This window comes from Amia ocellicauda, chromosome 2, assembly GCF_036373705.1.
Source record: "Amia ocellicauda isolate fAmiCal2 chromosome 2, fAmiCal2.hap1, whole genome shotgun sequence".
NCBI lineage: Eukaryota > Metazoa > Chordata > Actinopteri > Amiiformes > Amiidae > Amia > Amia ocellicauda.
In genome coordinates this window covers 36,025,826-36,050,088 of record NC_089851.1, presented here as the reverse complement: position 1 = coordinate 36,050,088, position 24,263 = coordinate 36,025,826, and the positions used below count along the sequence as shown (strand labels likewise).

Below are 24,263 nucleotides of genomic sequence, written 5' to 3'. Positions count from 1 at the left end.
GATTTAAGACATTTCAATGTGTTGGTTTTGAAAAACGACATTTCGTGCTGCGACACGAGAGAGACATCTTTAGCACCCTTGAGGTCACTACTTCCGTGTCGTCGCTCCAGAGTGAGGCTGATTTTGGAGATGTTCCATAAATTGATGCAGTCTCTCTGTAGTTATGCCGCTCACAATATTTTGATACATTTCTACCCTTTGGTTAATTATCCCAGAAGACATACTGTGTCTGTTGCTGAGGGAGATTGTGGTCAAGCTTTGAAGCACTGAACAGGCTAGAAGAAAAAGAGTACCGCATCTCCTGTCTACAGTCCACAACCACAATCACCTCTAATGGAAAACAAAACACATTTTATCGATACAGTCACAGATGTGTTGATGCATATGCGTTTCAACCGATACGTCTTCCTGCGAGCAGAAAAATACTCAACTCTCCGGGGCTTAGTGACCTGCTTAGTGGGTGCAGTGAACTTGTATTTAAGAGCATGTCTTATACCCCTTACATCAACCACACACTTCAGAGCTGGATTTCCTTGTGGCTGTGTGGTAAATGTACTTTTAATGCCTTTGTGTAATCATTTTGAATACAGGCGGCCAGGGGCAATACCGCTCGTTTTAAGTGACGTTCATTCCCCTGTATTAATATGTTTAATTGTTTTAATTTAGGCAGATGCGGGGTCTGACAAGCAGTGGCATGTATTACCAATGTTCTGCAGTGCTTATTTGTTCATTTACAGCCATCCTATCCAATTGCCAATTAGGTCCTGCCGAACGACAGATGCTTCAGCAAATTGCTTTGAACGTGGATGAACTTTACAAAGGTTATTTGCTCAAGTTGATCTGAATATTTTAAGTTAAAGGCTGTCTTTCCGCCCCCCTCAAATTAGGTTTATTTCAATGATTTTAGAATGAAAGCAAACACAGAAAATAATAAAGTATGAACATAAATAAAAAGGTCAGAAGTTCAGTAAAGCCCCCCTCATAATACCAAACCTAGGAGCAACATTGAGATGGCAGTAAGCTGGGTTATTATTGTAAAGGTATAGATAGAGACAACTATACATTGGTGCAAATCCATTGCAAAGGAAAACTGTCTGTAAGCCAGGTAGGCGTTATAAAGGAGGTTGGTATCAAGAGGAACAATGGTAATTAGTATATGAATTTCTTTGGCTTCATCACCATATTAACTTGCCAAGAACATTATCCTGTGTATTTCTTTTGTTCTATTCATGGAGACCGCAAGCACTTCATCCTGTAATATCATTGGATGCTACTGCTATTCCCTCTTTATTTCTTGGGTGGTGTGGATGCTCTCCCTCCTAATTGAAGTCATTGCTGCTGATCATCAGAAGTAGGTGGTCGTCTTCTTGTTTGACTTTTTGGTTTCTTCTTGGTTCCAGAACTTGTACCAGAACAGGTTTCTAGGCCTGGCAGCGATGGCCTCCCCATCCCGGAGCTCCCAGAACAGGCGACGATGTAAAGAACCAATGCGCTACAGCTACAACCCGGAGCAGTTCCACAATGTCGACATTCGCAATGGTACTCATGAAGCCATCACCATCCCGAGGTCCAACAGCGACACAGACCTGGTTACCTCTGACAGCCGCTCAACGCTCATGGTCAGCAACTCGTTTTATGCCATCGGGCAGTCTCAGGACTTGGTCATATGCTGGGATATCAAGGAGGAAGTGGATGCTGGGGACTGGATTGGAATGTACCTTATAGGTAAGTAAATGTGGCTCAGTTGCAACGCAGGACAAGAGCTTGGAAACTAATCATATTTTTACAGAATGACTGCAGGAGGGATGACTCATATCTTTCTGCATCTGAAGAGATAAGTGAGCTCTCTTTACAAATGCAATGTACGCACTGCTGAGCTAACTGTCCTAGAAGTGTAATGGCAGCCCAGTGTGTTTGCTTTTTATGAGGAAAAGCTGGGCACTGAGGGATGGTGTGTGTCCCACCTAATAAAGTAACCCAGGGGGCTCGAGTCTGACCTGTCTTGGTTTCTCTGAACAGACTTGAAATTACATTTCCTTTCAATCATCCATGTAGAACACACAAAACAACAAATGTAGTTGATATCTGAATTACACCTGAATGAGGGTCTAGATGCATAGATCGTGTTACTCCCCAATCACTCACCATTCCTCTGATCGCTCTGGGCTCTGAGGTTCAAAAGTGCTTTTAAAGTTTAATGCCGTCAGACATTTCTGTCTTCGTCTCAGCATCACGGTGGTAGAACTGGTGCGGAAATATGTTTAGGAAACGGACATCTTCAGGTTATAAACCACTGTTTATGCACTGTTGTGCATCAGATTTTGATGGTTAATGTTGTGTCAGTGCAGTCTTTTGTACATTTCCCATTACATTATCTAGTGTTCAGTTCTTTGGAAATCTTCTGGTTCTTTATTGGAGTACATCTGAATTATGTGAAATGTTCTGTCAAAAGTTCTGTCATTGTCAGTGTAAAAAGCAGGCAGCTAAAAGAGAAGTCTACTGTCTAGAAGTTTCTAAATTATTTGGGGGTGGTCTAGTTATTTTTATCCGCATGATAAATAGACCTTCCTATCTCTATCCTGGTGGTATTTTGTATATTTTGTACATATCAGCAATTTGGATCAATTCTTGTGTATGTCACTGTTGAAGAAAGTGATTTTTAGGATTTTTTAAATCCTGTGTGTGATAAATTATTTTTACAGTATACAATCACCTCTCCTTTTGTTTACATAGCCATTTCTAAGTGAATCTGGGTTTCTTGATTCAGAACCTTGAGATGATACACCGAAAAAGTGACGTAATATATGTTTTTTTTTTAACATTTTATTTTTAGATGAGGTGCTTTCCGAGAATTTTCTGGACTATAAGAACCGAGGAGTCAACGGATCTCATAAGGGCCAGATTGTGTGGAAAATCGAAGCAAGCTCCTACTTTGTGGAACGTAAGTGCGCCTCTTTAAATATTTACAGCTTCTCTGCAGACACAGAGGAGGATCGCCTGATGAACTGCACAGCAGGCCAGAAAATAATTAGGGCTTCTCTTGCATTTATTTTAAGGCAGCGGGGATGATGCTGTTAACCAATATGTAGACAGTGGTATAGCTAGTATATTGTCCTCTCTACACCGTGCAATATTTATAAGTCACCAAATACCACAAAATCCAGGAAACTATATGTACAGAGAAGAGTTTGTCACTGAAGCAATGCCATGATGAAACTGTGGAAAAAATCCACCTGCCACTGTTCCTGCTGTAATTTGGCTTTGTATGTCTAGGATAAAATTGGCACATCTGACAGAGGGGGAGTATTCATTAGACTTTGTTGTAGTGGACCAGGGGATTTGATATTTCAGTGGCACGTATCTGCCTGCGTTCTGAAGGGACCCGAATGATTCTCAATTAACATCTAGTGATGTGGGTTGTAATTGGTATTAAGTCTAGATTTGCTCTGCTAATCTTGTTGCACTTGATTTAGAGGGCAAATGTTGCTTATTGAAGGCCTCTTAACCAGGGGCTTTCGGTCTTTCTCGCGCTTTAATTACATTACAAATTGAAAACTAATATATTTCATCCATGATAAATCAAGATCCTTGTTGGGTGTTAATTTCCTTTTCATGAATCCCGAATCATTATGTCAGTGTTTATACTTTCGGTAATGGATGGCGACTCTGTCATTTATTAGCTGGTACAGGTCATATTGCTTCATCTCTTTTAATTTGTGTAATTAAGCAGAACAGTGGGGTACACTTTTCTTGGGAGACAGGCCAAACACTCACTATTATTTTATCAATATGTTATTAATTTGCATGAAATGTGTGATAATCTAAACGGTAGGTAAGCAAATCACATCCAATCAACAGAACACTTTGCTCAAGTATTGGAGAGACTTGAATGGCTTCATGGTTCATTTTGGATAGATTTTAAAATACAGACTTCTAATATTATTAATAGAAAAAAGTGCCTTTTCTGAAATGATTTTTGAATCGTTGTGATCATTGGGTTCCCCTTTCTATTGATTCTGGTCTCTTAAACATTTTTAAAATGTCTAAACATTTTACGGCAAAAACTTAATTATGTATTTGTGGAATTCCTTGTCAATGTTTTTAATCTCTCAACACTTTCTAAATCCCATTTAACAATATATCTGTTTAAAAAAGCTTCTAAGTACTATATATTGTTTTGAGGCATTCTCTGTGTAAAGTGCTGAAGAAATATCTATATTATTGTATAATGTCCCTTGATTTATATTATTCAATGCAAGAATGTTTAATTTCAGGAAATCAGCAAGATCTGATCCCACGTAATGTAGAGCATTACAATTCTAATTGGATGAATTTCTAGAGGCATGTCAAATTCAATTTAATTTGATACTTTATAGAAATACAGAAAAACAGAGTCACATCATACACGTTCAGAAATAGTTTTAATCCTCACTGGAGACAAAGGAATAATAAGGATGAGAATAACTTTTGTGCATTCATAATTACATATTCATCTAACTTCCATGCCTTGGGGTGGATTGTTGTTTGATTATTTTATTAAGATGCAAAAATGACTAAATAGATCTCTGCCTTTTGTGAAGTAATTCTCACTGGTAACACACTATTCCCTTCATTTGTTTGTTTTAATAAAAACAATTGTGACGTAAATGTGTACTACCTTCAAAGATTAAACATAATTGACCTCACCTTGCTGTTGCACATGTATTATGAAGTTATTTTATAATTCCCCAGGCATGCCAAATTGTACAATTATTATATGCTCCAACACATCTGCAATGTCCTGAATTAGACTTTTCCGTCAGTGGACTCTCCTCTGTCAGGAAGGCCTGTTACCTACTCATTTACCAGCATATGCCCAGTGTAGCAGCATGGAAGCCCCTTAAGCAAATGGCCTTCCTTTTCTATGGGCTCAGTTGAACAGTATTGTGCACAAGTGCCATCTCTCTGTATGTCTGTTTTTTGTGTGCATCTGTGCTGTAGTGAGATTTATTTTTCCTGCCTGAAGGTTTTAGGTTTCGTATTCAGTTACAAATTCCAGCTGTCTACTGTTCATTTGAGTGAATATGCAACATGCTTTTCACAACATTTGATTTTTTTTAAATGCTTTTTTGTTTGTTTAAATAATCACTACTTTTACATAATTTAACAAATTAGGATTTATTCAAAATTTAGTGTTACACCAAATAAAAAAAATGTTTCTATTTATGGCATCGCAAATGTTTATAGTAGGTAAAAACCTGTTCCCTAATTAAAAAAAATGGAATTTATTGTCAGAAGCCTCTTTAGAATACAGTACAAGTGTGTGATTTACGATTCCCGAGTAGAATATAAAATACATCTTAACATATTTTGTGATAAATATAGGTATAATACAGGTGCACCTGTTTATTTAACTGAAATAGCATTATGTATTGCTTCTTTCTTTATACTTTTCAAAAGGAAATATATTACAGCAGATTTATTTTACTTGTTTGTTGCCTCATTTTCATAATGAAACTGTTACCCCTGGTAACATGCTTAGAAAGCCACAGAAACCTTTTGAAACGTAAACTTCTTGAGACAACACAGCCATGTGATTGACAGACTGGAAGAGGGCACAGGATCAGTGTTTGCTGACAGAATGTAATGATCATATATCATTATATTGACCTTGCAAATGAAGGATATGCTACAAGGGAATTTGCCAGAAATATCAGTCTTGTGCTTAATTCATTATAGTCATCGAAAATAAAATGTACAGAAAAAATGGTAAATATACAAATAAAATAGGGAAATAACAAACAGAGGTGTACATGTTATGGAAACGATGAAAGAGAGTTCAAGTATATGAGCAGAACAGGAGAGCGTCTTAAAATGTTGTTATTGTACCTATTACCTATAATAAAACATGCTGGTCATGGTAATGGTTGAAATTGTTCTGCTGTCATGTAGGAAAAATAGAAGGTCAATTTAAAGAGGAACGACACCATTTCACTCCAGTGTTATAATGTACCCTTTAAAAGCCTACATGTACAACCTTAAACCTACATTTCTAAAATTAACCTCATTAGTAATTATTAGTTTACTAATATATCTAACAGACAACATTTATATCTCTAGTAATTGATTCATGTCTGTTGTATTTCAGCAACATTAAATAGTTACTTATGAATGCATATAATCAGTAATTGTGTTTAAAAATATATAAACAGTTTATCTTGGAAATTGCTAATGAGAAGAAACTCTGTGAACAGTGATGGATGTCTAACTCGGTAACTAGGGAAAAAAACTAATAAGAGCTTTCCGCCAGGAGCTGCTGTGCTTCTTCCTGATCTTTTATTTATATTATGTGTAGAGCCTTTCTGTCTGACAACCAAAGCTGTTGAGCAGTATATAGGACAGAACTAGAACATATTCCAAGAAAATCATTACGACAGTTGCTTTCAACCAAACTGTAGCTCTCTACAGGCAAGACACTGTAGGTTCAGACTGGTACCATAGATGTGTGCTTATTGGATTTTGTGGTCATGTTTGTCAGGATATGACATTAGCAGCTAAGTGCTAATAAGGTCAAACAGGATGTAGGAGGGGCTGGAGAAATAAGATGGTATAGTATGTCTGAGGTCTAGATGCCCTGTGCTCTTGAGTACACTAAATTAATACAAGTTCTTCAAGTTTAAACCCGACTCATCATTGAAAGTCATAAAAGATAACAATATTTTGAGCCAGCTGTTCTTTTGTTGTCAATTGGACAGTGAAGGAACATCCTACGAATGAGTTAAGAACTGTTGTTGGACATTAGATAAGACATGGACCAGGAATTTTGAATGAAGAAAATCCATCCGAAGGTGATCTTCTGGTTGTGCTTGGCTGTGTGCTGATGAGCAGTCCAGTCCAGTCCAGTCCAGACACTAACAAGTAGAGCACGGTGGATACTACTTTATATTCTGTGTCTTCCATTCAGTGATGGATTCACATTGCAACATATACAGAGACAACACAGTATGGGTATTACATCTTCGTTTGACCCTGAGCTGATACTTGTGTAGCAAAGTCACCGAAAGGTTGCTTCACTCCCAGCTGAGACTACGAGACAGATAAGTTTCAGTTTTCACTTTCTTAACAGTTTCTGAATATGCTTTACACCGATCAGCCATAACATTATGACCACCTGCCTAATATTGTGTAGGTCTCTTTTGCCGCCAAAACAGCCCTGACCCATTGAGGCATGGACTCCACTAGACCTCTGAAGGTGAGCTGTGGTATCTGGCACCAAGACGTTAGCAGCAGATCCTTTAAGTCCTGTAAGTTGCGAGGTGGGGCCTCCATGGATCGGACTTGTTTGTCCAGCACATGCCACAGAAACTCGATTGGATTGAGATCTGGGGAATTTGGAGGCCAAGTCAACACCTTGAACTCGTTGTTGTGTTCCTCAAACCATTCCTGAACCATTTTTGCTTTGTGGCAGGGTGCATTATCCTGCTGAAAGAGGGCAATGCCATCAGGGAATACCATTTCTATGAAACTGTGTACATAATCTGGAACAATTCTTAGGTAGGTTGTACGTGTCAATGTAACATCCACATGAATGGCAGGACCCAGGTTTTCCCAGCAGAACATTGCCCAAAGCATCACACTGCCTCTGAGGGCTTGCCTTTTTCCCATAGTGCATCCTGGTCTGCAGCTAAGCGACGCACATGCACCCGGCCATCCATGTGATGTGAAAGAAAACGTGATTCATCAGACCAGGCCACCTTCCTCCATTGCTCCGTGGCCCAGTTCTGATGCTCACGTGCCCATTGTAGGTGCTTTTGGCAGTGGACAGGGGTCAGCATGGGCACCCTGACTGGTCTGTAGCTACGCAGCTCCATACGCAACAAACTGTGATGCACTGTGTGTTCTGACACTATCAGAACCAGCATTAACTTTTTCAGCAATTTTAGCTACGGTAGCTCGTCTGTTGGATCGGACCACACGGGCCAGCCTTCGCTCCCCACATGCATCAATGCCGGTTCACCGCCGGTTCACCGCTTTTCCTTCCTTGGACCACTTTTGATAGGTACTGACCACTGCAGACTGGGAACACCCCACAAGAGCTGCAGTTTTGGAGATGCTCTGACCCAGTCGTCTAGCCATCACAATTTGGCCCTTGTCAAAGTCGCTCAGATCCTTACGCTTGCCCATTTTTCCTGCTTCTAACACATCAACCTTGAGGACAAAATGTTCACTTGCTGCCTAATATATCCCACCCACTGACAGGTGCCATGATAACGAGATTATCAGTGTTATTCACTTCACCTGTCAGTAGTCATAATGTTATGGCTGATCGGTGTATATTACTATCGCCTTGTGATTGTAATAGTTCTTATTACGCTTGTACAACGGGGCAAAGAACTGCCTGCTTCCCTCGCAGACCATCACCTATCTTGCGACAAGATAGGTTCCCCACCTGTCTCCTTGGAGTCTGCCTCGGCCTCCTCTCATGGTGGAGACATCTGCCCAATATTCATATGGGCGAGTCCTGGGTCATCTGTGCTATGAGAGCTGCTCACCACAGATGCCTCCCTTCAAGGTTGGGGCACTCTGTGGGAGAGCTGTCATGCCAGTGGAACATGGGAGTCTTAGGTCTCCAATTTTTCCTTCCTGTACTTTAAGGACGACAAATTAATTAATAATAAAAAAATCCTGTTGTCCTTATTTATAACACTACATTTATGTGGTGTGACCAGGGACATTACAACTGTTTAAGCAAATACTGTGAATGTAAGGACACTATTTTTCAGAGCAAGGCGGTGTCTGCAGTTTGGAAAGGAATCAACAGTACAAATTGCATCTGTCCTCAACTGAAATTTGGGCCCATTAGTTATGTCATTGTATCAGTTGAATATGGCCCAGGTGTGTACTATTCTGAGAGCTGTTAAAAAGAAAAGATTGTGCTATTTCTTTCATCCATAGTTTTGTTCCGGTGTTATTTAATTGCATAGGGAGTGAGGTTTGTTTAGCTTGGTAAATTCACATGGGTTTGTTCTACTGATAATACCAATCTCCTTCTAATTTGGATTTATTCAGTAACCTAGAATGAACACTCTTTGTGTTTTCATCACATTTTATCTTTTGCTTCTGTTTTAACCAGCATAAACAACCTGCATACAAATGAAATATCTGGCATTTTTACAATTAATGTTAGACTATCAGTTTTTTAATTGCGGACACTAGGTGTATGTATCTAAATCTATTTTAAGTGACATGCATGGAGAGATTTCCTTTGTTCAAATAGAAAATTAAAGTAACTTTACACCTTGGCAGTGCTGGTTTTGGTCACAACTTTTAATAGTTTGCATCATGATGGTCCACAAAGTTGTTTTTAGAAACTGACATATTCCATCCAAATGCAAATAGACCAATATTAAGATACAAAAGGGTTTATGTCTGGATAAGGGCATCTGCCAAGAAAATAATAATAATAATAATAATAATAATAATAATAATAATAATAATAATAATAATAATAATTAAAAAAAAAATAGTAATAATAGTACAATAATATTTTGTATTATTTCACTACTAAAGCTTTATATTTTGTATTTGTTTGTTGGTCAAGTTCCTTGGTGCTTTAGTCTCCCCCTGAAGCTTTTCAGATATATGGAATAGGTTTTTGAATTTGCACAAAACTTGTAGTGAGAGAATGCACTTTACCCTTGTTTGTGTATAATGTACAGACACACATGCTATGTGCTTTTCATAATTGTACAATAATTTGTAGTTTCTGTACTGCATATAAACCCTTCTATAATATGACAGCAGTTACTCCCAGCACGTTACTCTTGCTCCACTCCTTTATTTTGTTGCTAGATTAATGTCAAATGGCATATAATAATAATATTTATAAATGACTTATGTTCGTCCTGATCTGGAAATTTTAAAATTTTAAATTAGGTTGATATATTATTAATAAACTAAGGACTAATTTTCAAGCCTGGTTAATTGTAAAAAAAGTGTGTGTGTGTGTGTATGTGTGTGTGTATATGTATATATTATTAATATTATATTATTATGACAATACAAATATTCATTGTCCATTATATTTTTTAATTTCATCCTGCCTTATTAGTAATTAAACAGCAATATCAATTTAGTAAAGGTTTAACACCCCATTTACACATTAATTTAACACATTTTGCAGGGAACTTGGAAGCTATCCTGGCTCCCAGTGTCTTGGGGATTATGAAGTTGGACGCTTTAATTTAGGATGCATAATGTGTCTTTGTGGGAGCCAGCCATTGTTTGCCCAGAAATGTAATTAAGTGCCTTTGCAATGGAGGACAGTAAGTCATATGTCTGTTGTAATTCTACGAGAGACTAGGACTTAACCTTAATTCTTGGTCTCTCTCTGATCTCTCTCTCTGCTCTCTCTCTGTCTCTAGCTGAAACGAAAATCTGCTTTAAGTATTATCATGGAGTAAGCGGAGCTCTACGCGCCACAACCCCCAGCGTCACAGTGAAGAATCCTTCTGCCCCGGTGAGTCAGTCTGCTGTTTGATGTCTAGTGAGCTCATTGGTTACCAAAAAAAAGAGAGAAAACACTATTGCAACTATATAAATTTGTATTGCTTCACAGAGGAAATTATATATATATATATGTAAGAACTGAACACAACTGAAGGACAACGTGCCATATGTGTTAAAAAGGCACTGAAAACTGCACCAAGTTGACTGAATAGCATATTTATCAATTGCAGAGGTTTGACTATATGCACTGAAGGATGATAATAAGCAAGTTCCCACAAGAACCGTTACACAAATTTGTTACACAAATGTGTGTAATACCAAGTTAATTATGTATGAAACACATTATACATGGCTTTTTTCTTGCAGTTTAAGAATTATCAATAAAAGTTGATTGATTTATAAGGTGTTCTTAAGTCTGCAGTCAGTAAAGATTGGGCTTTCATGTCGAGATGCAATCATATTTTGAGAAGACTGATCTTCATTTAAACTTAGATACATTATAAACAAAGCATAAACTGAACTTGTTGGGCAGCTAAAATAACGAAAAGGAATTTCAGAATATCAACTTAAACTCAATTTCCTCTCAAGCTCTGCAGTGAATCCAGGACCGAATGTCAAAGGTGGAAATCAATTACTGGTGCATTAAGGACTGAAACGAGATAGCTCTTATTTACACAGGGAGTTGTGGGTATTGTGGAGAAAAATAACACCAGAACCTATCCAGCAGTGTTTTTGCTGCTGCTGGTTCCCTGGGATCTTTCAAGCATCGCCAGAATGAAGTTGGATCATTAGGTTGCTGGGCTGAAGGATTTAATTTTGCTTCAAGCCTTTCTTTAGTTATGTTAAGTTAAGGCACCACAGCTTCTCATTATTAATACTAATAAAATGTTGAAAAAGGTGTAGGATAGGTTCGGGTCTATTCATGTGTGTTTACCAAGGGAATAGTTGTGCACTGGGCTGTAGGAGAAAAGAGAGGCAATGTAGTCATTAACTGATTTCATGGGGAAGGTACAAAAATAAAAATAGATCCAAGCAATATCGTCCTTTGTAGAGTATGCCAGTGTGAGAACTTGATATCTCTTGTGGGATGTGTGCATTAAATTCACTTGTTTCGGGTGTCTCATAAGCAGACATATTGAATTTACACAGCAGGAACAGGCATGATAATGTGATATGCAGTTCTGGTGAAGTAGCCTACAACATTACAATCTGAGAGGTTACAAATGAGTAAAATTAAATTTCGGCTGTGCTGCTCATTCGGTAGAGCATTGATTCAATCTGAGGCACTCGTAAAGCCAGGCTCTCCTTACTGTGATTTCTATGCATCCCTTGAAATAATCCATCTCTTGTATGTTTTTCTGTGGCATTAGGGCCATATGCACCAGATGCAAAGAACACAAATACGAGGCAACCTTTTTTTCTTTAAAGAGGGTGGTGGCACTTTCTTGTAGTCATGTCAACCAAGCTCTTGAGAGGAGAGGTGAGAGGAAGGAAGAGAGGTAGTATGTTGTTGTTTACCTGCATTTAAATAAATGAGTGTCATTCTTTGCGTTTAAGGAAAGTAATTGTATTAAAAAGGTATAGTTATTATAAATGTATTTTAAAAAGTTTTAATGATTTGCAGTTTGTGTGCATGGCATTATTAGTATTACTAAAACAGGACCGATTTTACAGAAATACAACAAAATTGTGTGGTGCTTCCTGAACTGAACCATCAATTCTGCGTTGGTCTGCAAATTATCTCTTTCTTTTTATTACCTTTGTAACAATCTACATTCAGATCATATAACGTGTATTTATGGGTGTTTATGTGACAGGTGGATAGCCATTGGTCCATTGCAAGAAGTCGCCCGACTGCAGATGAAACCGTTTGAATTCTGTATTCGCTCACTTCATTCTCACTGCTCTCTCACTGGCAGGCTGCATCATGCCATTTAAATCAACCGGTTGAATTATTTTGTATGTGTGTTTGTGTCTGGTGTGCGTGATCCCTTAGTGTTGGTTGAAAGCACTCACACACAGAAAGAACGTGCCTTTTCGATATGTATGTGTAAGTATGTGTTGTAAAACTTCTCAGGAGAAGCCATTAACAAAGAATGAGCTGGACTATGGCACAAGGGCCATAGTAAGTCAATGTTTTTATATGTGTATCCTTATAGCAGAATCTGATCATATTACAAGGGGTTAATTTAAGTGTCAGATTGTCCAACACCTGAAAATATAATTTAAAATAATTGTAATAGCCATATAAATCAATGGAGTAGAAGTCAAAGGTTTATATACCCCAGGCTTGGACCAAAGTAAAGATCTGAGCAAGCTGCTGATTACAAATTAAAAATGCAGTATTTGATGAAGGGTTTGAGTTTGGTAGAAGGGAGTATCTCCAGTCAAACAAAAGGCCTTCATCAAAAATGGCAATTTGTCATTGACTGTGAGCTCAGTGGTTTGATTTGATCTGAATCTAAATATATGATGGAGATGTTAATTGCATACACAGACAGACTGCAAATATATGTCCAAATATTAGAGACCTGTGTTTTTGGAGAATATATTTCAGAGAAGGGAGTATGTTTTGATTAGCTAGTGTTGTATTTTTACTTTTCTCTAAATAATTGCGTTTTATGTTTGGAAAGCCTTAAATTAGTGTTCCTTTTCATTTACTCAATATGGTTTGCATGTAAATATTAGTACATGTTGAATTGTTAAATATGCATATCTTAATTGCTGCTTATTTTTTCTGATTTAATATTAAAATATGCATTTCTATGAAACGTATATTTTATGCATAAATAACATCTGCTCCCGTTTTAGTTTTTAACAATTAATTAGTTTATTAATATTGTATTTTTATTTCGATAATACATTTTATATTACAAAAACACAACTTTAGATTAAAAAGACATGGAATGTCCTTATAAACATGAAACATTATAAAATGGGTCACATTTTATAGCAAATTCACATTTTGCTTGTGTGTGAACAATGTATACGTACAAATCCATATGTGTAAGTGAAACATAATACAGACAGCTTTCCTAGTGAGTTCTAAAGGAACTGTGGCAAGGGTTTGAAAACAAAGGCTTATACGACTAGTCTGTCATCTATTATTCACCCTGCATCTCATACAAAACAGACTGTATTCAAATTTGTATGCAGTTCTGCACAATTTCCCATCTGGCTACTGACTACTTGGCAGCATGGATTTAGGCTCGTAGACAGAGGCAGATTACTTCAGTCCTATTAATAACCTCTCTTAGGCGGTCGCTTGAGGTTCTCATTTAGAATTGTGAAAAATCCTTCTTACCTTAAGTTGCTTTTCATCCAACCTCCTGATATGCACTATCACTAACCTGCTCCTGACTGACACCACCCATCTCTCTCACCTGCCCCCGTGGGTCAGAATGGCGAGAACATTAAAAAGTAAAAGTGACTCTAGATTTTGGCCATGTGTAAGTATCTGTCAGATGAAGGCTGTAGACCATATGGACTGTCTACTGTGGGAGTAACCTCACCAGCTAGAAACAATACAAGATAAAAGCCATGATTAGTCTCCCCACTTAAAACAGAAATGTTCCTCTGTCATGCACGTTATTAATTTTGTATGTTTTGCCGCTAAAATGCAAACCAATCTAGTCCTATAGTCAGAGATGAGTGGCCTTATATTTCATATTTAATGACAAAGTTCTGAATCTTAAATAAAGAAAGAATGTATGTTTAAATTTTCATCACGCTGCTTGAAAACTGAACTCTTGAAGTGAAATCACAAAGAGAACCAGCACCATGAAGTCTTCTTTTCAGTGGTGGACTGGTTTCGGCTAAGAACAACATGCTTTTACGTCTATGACTAATATACTGGTATTTTGTTGTTTTCCATTACTCTAACCAGAGCATACATTTTTTTTATTCTTCAGAACTACATTAATACTCACTTTGGAGAAAACAGTGTAATATGCTGGTAGCTGAGAATTTAAAACAAATAAAGTTTTGCCTAAAGGAATCTAAGGATTTTCCTTTGTCTAGGCTTTACTGTTATGTAGCCAGTGGAGTGTGATGTTCTGGTTCTGATAATATACTGCAAATGTCTTCAGATCACATCCAGGGCCTAATGTTGTGCACTAAATCCAGTGTATGCTGACCTGGGTTGACATTTCTTGACATTGTGAGTCACATCTGCAGCTTTAGCTCCTCATATCAGGGGGTTATAAATGCCCATGCCACATACCTCCTGTTAAAGCAGAAGAAGGCAGATTTAAAGTGAAATTCATAAGTACACAATATACAGACAGGTGACAAATTAAAGGAAAATCCAACATAAAATGTCTCAGTAAGGTGTTGGGCACTACGAGCTCCAATGCTCTTTGCACAGATTCTACGAGTGTCTGAACTCTACTGGAGGGATGGACACCATTCTTCCAAAAGATATTCCCTCATTTGGTGTTTTGATGATGGTGGTGGAGAACTCTGTCTAACATGTCGGTCCAAAATCTCCCATAGGTGTTCAGCTGGGTTGAGATCTGGTGACTGCGAAGGCCATAGCATATGATTCACATAATTTTCATACTCATCACACCATTCAGTGAGCCCCCGTGCCCTGTGGATGGGGGCATTGTCATCCTGGAAAAGACCACTCCCATCAGGATAGAAATGTGTCACCATAGGATAAAGGTAAATCACTCAGAATAACGATCTGCAGTGACCCTTCCCTCTAAGGGGACAAGTGGACCCAAACCATGCCAGGAAAACGTCCCCCACAGCATAACAGAGTATATTCTCCTTGTGTTGTTAGGGGTTTCTTCTGTTCATGGAGTCCAACCCAGTTAGCCAAATGAAAAGCCAATTTTAACATTTCACTTTTGCCTGTTTGGATTATAGAAGTTTCCACTTTTGACAGCAGAGGAATATTGATCTTTGAATGGGCAGCACACATTTGGAAGAATATTACAGCAACACACATTCGGCACTCAAAACTTTTCCATAGTGCTGCTATCAGCCCACATAGGAGAGGAGAAGGACAGCTCTGGGGAAAGAACCATGTATTCCACTGATGTTCTTTCTGGGTTAGTTGAACTAGGAACCAGGGCCGTATTCAAAGTTCTTCTCATGTAGGAATGCAACAGGATACTCGCCAGCATTCATACAGACAGCCATGTGATAAATCGGGCGACAGTGTTGGCGACATCCAACTCGGTATCGATTTGTGAAAAATGCTCCTTGTACATTCGATCACCGCTGATCAACATTTGTCATGCCATTAATTTGAATTTTGTTAGTCAATACTTTTATACTGCCATGCATTATTAAAGCTTAGAGACATACAGCGTGAGTATATTACACATATGGAGCAGATTTGTTTATTGGAATGTTAAACTACAGATGTAGATACAGTAAAGGAAATTAACTGCTTCTACAACTGTTGGTTGTTTAGGGTTTCATAAATAATGCCTTAGAAATGAATGAATACAGCTATTAATTGTGACATATTACAGACAGAGTCAACTAAGCAAGGAAACATCACCTACTACATTAGCACATTAGCAGAAATTGGCTAAAATGGAAATTTCAGCATTAAGCAGCCTTCAATGTTTGGATTTTTTCCAAATCAAATTAATTCAAATGCAAATAGTATTCAACACAACAAGCATTAGAAGACAACAAAAAACTGTTTCAACATAAATGCATATTTTGCCCTGGGATATCAGGAATAATATTTTAGAGATTTTATATATCTCACAAAGAAACAGACTGCCTGTAAAGTCTGGATATGCAGTCTGGGTGTGGAGAGAATATATATATCATGCCACATATATTCATCATGCCACATATACACTCACCTAAAGGATTATTAGGAACACCTGTTCAATTTCTCATTAATGCAATTATCTAACCAAACAATCACATGGCAGTTGCTTCAATGCATTTAGGGGTGTGGTCCTGGTCAAGACAATCTCCTGAACTCCAAACTGAATGTCTGAATGGGAAAGAAAGGTGATTTAAGCAATTTTGAGCGTGGCATGGTTGTTGGTGCCAGACGGGCCGGTCTGAGTATTTCACAATCTGCTCAGTTACTGGGATTTTCACGCACAACCATTTCTAGGGTTTACAAAGAATGGTGTGAAAAGGGAAAAACATCCAGTATGCGGCAGTCCTGTGGGCGGAAATGCCTTGTTGATGCTAGAGGTCAGAGGAGAATGGGCCGACTGATTCAAGCTGATAGAAGAGCAACTTTGACTGAAATAAGCACTCGTTACAACCGAGGTATGCAGCAAAGCATTTGTGAAGCCACAACACGTACAACCTTGAGGCGGATGGGCTACAACAGCAGAAGACCCCACCGGGTACCACTCATCTCCACTACAAATAGGAAAAAGAGGCTACAATTTGCACAAGCTCACCACAATTGGACAGTTGAAGACTGGAAAAATGTTGCCTGGTCTGATGAGTCTCGATTTCTGTTGAGACATTCAGATGGTAGAGTCAGAATTTGGTGTGAACAGAATGAGAACATGGATCCATCATGCCTTGTTATCACTGTGCAGGCTGGTGGTGGTGGTGTAATGGGTTGGGGGATGTTTTCTTGTCACACTTTAGGCCCCTTAGTGCCAATTGGGCATCGTTTAAATGCCACGGCCTACCTGAGCATTGTTTCTGACCATGTCCATCCCTTTATGACCACCATGTACCCATCCTCTGATGGCTACTTCCAGCAGGATAATGCACCATGTCACAAAGGTCGAATCATTTCAAATTGGTTTCTTGAACATGACAATGAGTTCACTGTACTAAACTGGCCCCCACAGTCACCAGATCTCAACCCAATAGAGCATCTTTGGGATGTGGTGGAACGGGAGCTTCGTGCCCTGGATGTGCATCCCACAAATCTCCATCAACTGCAAGATGCTATCCTATCAATATGGGCCAACATTTGTAAAGAATGCTTTCAGCACCTTGTTGAATCAATGCCACGTAGAATTAAGGCAGTTCTGAAGGCGAAAGGGGGTCAAACACAGTATTAGTATGGTGTTCCTAATAATCCTTTAGGTGAGTGTAGATAGATATGTATGATTTTGTATATGTAAACGGTATCTTCAAAACAACACAAGCTAGCCTTTGATATATACTACTTTTGCAAACTGAAGGGGATAATATTTGTAATGTTTCAAAGTATAATAAACAAGTTTAACTGTGTAACTGCTCTCTTCATGGCTGACAACCAAGGACATGTTCTTTAAAGAAAGTCCATGAAAGAATCTGAAGTACAATGCATATTTTCTAGTGTAATGCAATGTTTATTGGTCCACATTTTGTATGTTCCAATAGTTCAGTAATTGTGAATTAGTATCTTTTGCATTGCCAGGCAGGAGGGGATTTTTTTAAGCAATGCCTATTCTGTAGATCATCCCTCATTCGCTGACCTAGTTGAAACACATGCCCAACCTTATTAGAAGTATTAGAATAACTTTTTAAAATTGATAAAACTACATTCCAGAAATAACATTTCAATTGACTTGAAAATTGAAGTGTTGTTTTTTTCCGCATAATAGTAGCCTGAAATACACTGCACACCAAAACCTACTGTACTTACAATATATTTAAATGTAGACTAATAGGTTTTCATATCTGGTGGCCTGACCTTAACCCCAGTGAAGTGAACACTATGGGATGAGCTTGAGAAAAGAATGAGGTAGAATATTGCTCCCAGCATTTGTTCTAGATGATACTGAATGAGCCAAAGCAAGCATTTGCAAGCTTCTAAAGTTGTGCCCAGAAATTATGCAGCTTGGATTGTAAACACACAATATATGTACTTGAGAGTAAGTTGCCAGACTCTCTATAAATTAAGCTTTTACATTTTGTCTGTCATATGGATGGTAATGTCTGCAAGCAAGTAGCAGCACTTATTTTGGTTTAGAGAATGTAAACCCTTCATCTTATTCAAATGATACTGAAATGTGTTGTTAATCTACAAGAATATCACATTGCCACCTATGATGAGGAATAACAATGGATAAGGAGTTGCTCACATATATATATATATATATATATATATATATATATATATATATATATATATATATATATGCATTTTACTTCATTTTATTTTATTACTGTGATGCAGAAAAGGTAAGGGTGACAAATCTTAAGTCAAATAGATACAGGGCTGATATTGTTGATGCTGACTCCACTACTGATAGTATTGGATCCACAAATCTCATCTGTCCATTTCCTGAAGCATGCTAGGGAGTCGACTACATCATAGAGGCTGGATAATTTGATATCCGTGATTAAAAAAAACGTCATGCATGTACGCCTCTTTCAGCCCAGGTACTGATTTGCTACTTATATCTGAGTTTTATTGTGGAGCTTAAAGTAGTTTTTTTGGTTGACTTTGTCAGTACCTTTCAGGATTGTGAATACTTGCATCAAATCCACACATAATCCCCTCTGTTACAGGCTTAATACGTTCAGTTAAACTAACCTGTGTAAGTGTGATAACAAGGAAACAGATGACAGCACTCCAGATAAGCTATGCACTAGGTGTTGTTTCATTTATGTGAAAAGCAGGAATTGGAAATGCTCTTTGCGTCTGTGTAGCTGTTTTGTTTCGCAGACTGACGTCACATATTGTCAGGCTTCTAGTTTTTCTCTCTGTGTCTTCATGGTTAAGTTTGATACTGCATGTGAAAGCTGGATGTCATGTATGTTAAACCAGCATAGCTGTCTTGAAAGGTGTCATTTACAGTAGCACATACGTTTTTCAATAAATATTTTGTATGGTCAAAGGTATAACCTGCACTGTGTGTTTATGGATCGCAAATGTTTTATTGACCGTGTGTTAGTGCTTCTGTAGTTCACTCACCATCCAACTACATTATTTACAGTTACAGTTACGAGTCTGTAATAAATATTTGATTCTGTGTTTGTCGATAGGCTGTATACATAGCTATGAAAGTAATAATTAGCTATGGGCAATGAGTATAACTAATCCAATGTTATTATTGTTGCAGTTTAAGTCAGTGCAGTTAGGTTGCAGTTACCAAATCTCTATCTTTTCCAAATGTGAGAATATAGTATCGCACAGATTATTGGGAACACTATTAGGAAGAAGAATAACTGGTCTGGTCTGACTATTTGTGAGCATGGCTATTGTATCTGATGTTTTCCAATCGGGTGATCCTTTGCAAAACCCTTTAGTCTGTTGGGAGAGCCTAGTTAAAGGTCTGCTAATGTTGTGTGTCTAATTTATTTGAGGCCATCATCTTTTGACAATTTGTTTGTTATTTGCAAACCGACCCTGCGGCGCTGTGTGCTGTAAATAAATGTGCCTCCAGGAACGGTCTCTGGTGATGTGTGAGGGTTTCCTCTCTGGGAGGTGGTTTCTCTGCTGCTGTGTAAGCCTTTCTGACAGCCAGCAGCAGCAGTGAGCATCCGCACTGCAGTCACACACCTTCCTACCATTGCGTGTGAAAGTATTCACACCCTTAATTTGCAGCAGTGCTATTCTGTCAGTCAGAGACATCAGTGGAGTGGCGGTCAAAAGGCGTACAAAGGCCCCTGTCCTGACTGTCCTGTCAGTCAGCCGGGATGTGTGGTTTGTTCGAGGCTGAACCAGTGCTCAACAAACCCTGGAAATGTCATTGATAATTAAGAATAGTAAGAATTGTTAATCATGTTGTTTTTTGTTGGTGTGCTTGTTTGGTTTTTGTGTAGTTGTTGCTGTAGGTGCAAACCATAACTCTCACATTCAGAATCGTTTATTAAACTATTTCTTCTAGCTAACAATTCACCGTATCTCTGAAACGGATATAAACTAAAGGAAGAAAACAACATTAGAAAAGCACTATGCAGGAATATTTTCACCAGTACATGTGTAAAAAAAATGTCAGGTAAAAGTGGTAGTTGCAGTCTCTCCATACAGTACAGTTTAATTATCTGCGTTATGCTTACTTTTACATGGAGCAAAAAAACAACAACAACAACCACAATATTGTTAATATTGTGAAGGTATATATCTATACCATATTGTGTTTTTCTCTATGGATGTGGAATGAGTATGATGCATTATTGATGCCTGGTGTTTTTAGTTTTTAGTAATCAGTGTACATAATGTTTATGAACAGTACACAGAGTATTGATCTGTCACCATAGCTTCTAATGGAACAAGGCCTTTGGACCAAGATGATCCTAAAGTTTAAACATACAAGACTTAATTCTAAGGACGATGTTAGTACGTTATCTGAGCTATTTTGTAAAAAAAGCAGCTGACATTTACAAGGGAATACCTGAGACATTTTTAAATTTACCTAACAAAAATGTAAAATAAATTCATCTTTATCACCCGTGTTTCATAGAGTAGGCACCTCCAATGTACTGCTCACATATTTGTATTGTATGGTATATTAAAATTGTATTATGTGTATAACAGCTTTTCAGAATGGCTGTGCTTTGAAGACTTTGGAAGTAAATGATACATCAGTAGCTTTTGAAAGCAAGGCCCTGTCATTGATTGTTACTCTTATAGCATGCTGAGCTCCAGGAATGCATATCCTCTGCTCTCGTAGAACAAAACCTGACTGGATCTGACAGATAAATGTCTCGAAAGGTGCGTTTTTCATTTTAAATTCAAATCGTTTTATAAACACTCTCCTGAATTCTCTTTCTTGTGATGAAATGTGTCAAGCCTCATATGAGCCAAATAAGAGAATTCCCTGTGGAAACAAATCTATCTGCACAGCCCATTTTAACACTTCACACTTGCCCTGTCCAAAAGAGATGTTCATCTGCCAGCATTCGCTAATGAGATTTCGCTTTCACTGTCTTGTTTCTGCAAAGTCACCCAGAAAGTGGAAATTGGGAGTCGGATCGCTTTTGTAATTTCTCGTCAGGCAAACGACGGGCTCCTCACTTCAGGGACGCTCTCACTGTGCATGACAACACTGTTTGGTTTGATTGGCCTGGGTGACAGAAAGCTCATTTGGTTTCGGAATGGATTCGATACCTCATTCGCCAACTCGAAGCATCGCGATTCTCCGCTGTGTTGCACAGTGTTGGTCACGAGAAGAGCAGATTGAGTTTCCCTTTCTGAGAAAACTGCGGCCTCCCCTCCTGCACCCCCCCGTGGGAATCCTGATCTTCAGCAGGACCATTTCCTGTACGTTCTGATCAATACTGCTCTAATGAACGCCTGCTATTGATTCAGTTGTTTTTCCTGTATGAGCATAATGGGCTAGAAGCGCAGCACTTGTTTGGAAGGAGGTGCGTCTTTGCTGTCTGGGCTGACGTCTCTCCCGGTTGTTTTCCCATGCAGGTGTTCAAGCCGGCCGCCAGTGAAGAAGTCACCCAGAACCAAGGCAGCCGCAGACTGATCAGCTTCTCCCTGTCAGGTGAGCACGCTTAGCCATGTCTAATCTGTGTTAGCATGTCGCTTACTGTTTATTAGAGATGCTTAAGAGATTGTCATGCACAATGTGTCAGAATCCTTTAAGTCTGGAGAGGAGGCCGCCCGTCCGTGCTCCTATCAACAGATCAGACCTGGGCTAGTGGAAGTGGAAGTAGTTTGGAGATTAGGTTCAAATCTATGTGATACAGTTTGTATGCTTCGACAGTTTTGGTTGTACATGTATTGCGGTACTCAAATACATTAATATTTGTTCAGAGTTCAGGATGTTTTGACGTTGTGAACACAAGTAAAGGAAAAATATATATTTAAAACGAAAAATGGTACTTTCGGATTCGTGAATTTAGGATTATGTTGTTGCTTTTATGTTATAATTTGTTAATTTTGTACTATATGAGAATCATTTGAAGGCACTTTCCTTAACATTAATTGTTGGTTTAGGATGGTCTGTGTTTATGGTTAGTTTATTAACCAGATGAATTGTTCATTTTGTGCTTTGAGATGCAAATGAGAAAGCTTTACTTTGTTATTATTATTACTATTATTATTATTATTATTATTATTATTATTATTATTATTATTATTATTTCTAAGCAGATGATTTATCTGACATAAAATACACATATTGCAAGACATATACCACAGTAAGAGCAAGAAATTACAATAAACATCTTCATGGATGTATTTGGAGTACAATATACTTTAGTAGGACTAAAATGAATAACACACCCGTTTAGAAAGGTATGATTATATGTTATGCACAATGGAAAATCTCCCATCTGAGTTTTATAACATTTACACATCAGATGTGCTAGCAAAAATAACTATGAAAGAAGTAAAATCTTAGTAACCATTTTTAGTTTTGTGCCCCAAAACCATTTTTGGTATTAGGCTGTGCATCTTCCTCAAGTTGCTAGGACAACAACAATGATACAAAGACATCAGATATCAGAGGATCAGTTGCAGACCTATAATTCCCTTTACCTCTTCCTGTTGCTGCTAAACAATGCTAGTAGATTGAGTCAGGCCTCTCAAAATGGATCTGTGAAACTTCCCAGATTTCCCCTCTTTCTCAATTTTCAATTTTCTGGCATATCACTGTACTTCACTGTATTTTTGCACTTATGTTATAAGTCGCCCTGGATAAGGGCGTCTGCCAAGGAATAAAAATAATAATAATAATATCTTTTTATTACATATTATGCCAATCAACAATTATTAAGGGCTTTTAAACTGCCATTTCTGATCTGGATCTAATGCATCGGTTCATTTGATCAGTATCAAATGTCAGCAGCCCCAGGGGTCTTCACATGCGCACTAGCATTTAAGTCCAAACTTAATTATATGTTCACATATTAAATTAGTAATTTAGAACAGAGAGCTAATCAAAAACTGTCATTTTATCTCATTACAAATTCTTCTAACAAGTAAAACAAATGCACTTGCATATTTTTTAAATACAAATACAATAATTATTTAGGTTTTTGCTAACATAAAATAACAAACCATTTACTATACAGCTCTGGAAACAATTAAGAGACCACTTAACATTGATTTCTGAACTTGGAGTGGTCTCTTAATTTTTTCCAGAGCTGTATATCTTAATATTATATTTATAAAGTAGGGAAGTGTTCTCTTATCTGCTCCACTGATGTGAAGGCTGTTTGTCTGCCCTGTCTCTAAAACACACACCGCTGCAGTGCATGCCCGAACTTGAGCCGCTCGAGTGTTTATACTGCCAGGATCAAATGCTAAAGAAGCATTTGATCCGGATCTGTACCATCTCCCTGAGAGGAACATTTGATCCGATAACCGAGCGATTACACTGCAATTTCTGAGCAGGATCAAATGCTACCGATGCATTTGATCCAGCTCAGAAATGGCAGTGTAAACACACCTATTGTGTACTGCTGATTGGGCTAGCAAATATTTTACGATGTAGACCATACAGGTACTGTCATGACTTATTTAATGTGTTTGTGCCTGGTTAGTTTTAAATAGACAATTGAATATACAGGTTCAAAGCACAAATTGCTTATATGAACACAGTATTAACCAAAATGCTTGTAACCCAGACTAACCATCTTAAACGGTGTCATAATTCTACCTCTGCTGTCATGACTTTTGACCAACAATGAAAAAAAATTACATAACACAACATCTTAGGATACATTTTTTTAAATCTATACAATTAACTAATCATTTCTGAGGGGTGAACAACACCATTTGTGAGTAAAATATTAAGCATCATTTCATCATTATAAGTAGAATACAGTGTCAGTCCATTAAACACTGTCAGACGTAATCTCCTTGAACCACTGTGTTACACTTTCAGTTTTGAGACATGTTGTTGGCTGTTAAATGGACCTTGAGATTCTGG

At 38.0% G+C, this 24,263-nt stretch overlaps 1 protein-coding gene across 1 annotated transcript in view; it reads left to right on the top strand.

Annotated features, from left to right (window-relative positions):
• hecw1b (HECT, C2 and WW domain containing E3 ubiquitin protein ligase 1b) overlaps positions 1–24,263 on the top strand; it is a 131,304-nt gene that overhangs the window by 38,852 nt on the left and 68,189 nt on the right. The window contains exons 3-6 of the mRNA XM_066723374.1: positions 1,401–1,725; positions 2,834–2,941; positions 10,404–10,498; positions 21,794–21,869. Coding sequence (XP_066579471.1) covers positions 1,401–1,725; positions 2,834–2,941; positions 10,404–10,498; positions 21,794–21,869 — 604 coding nt within the window. The remainder of the gene's footprint in view (positions 1–1,400; positions 1,726–2,833; positions 2,942–10,403; positions 10,499–21,793; positions 21,870–24,263) is intronic.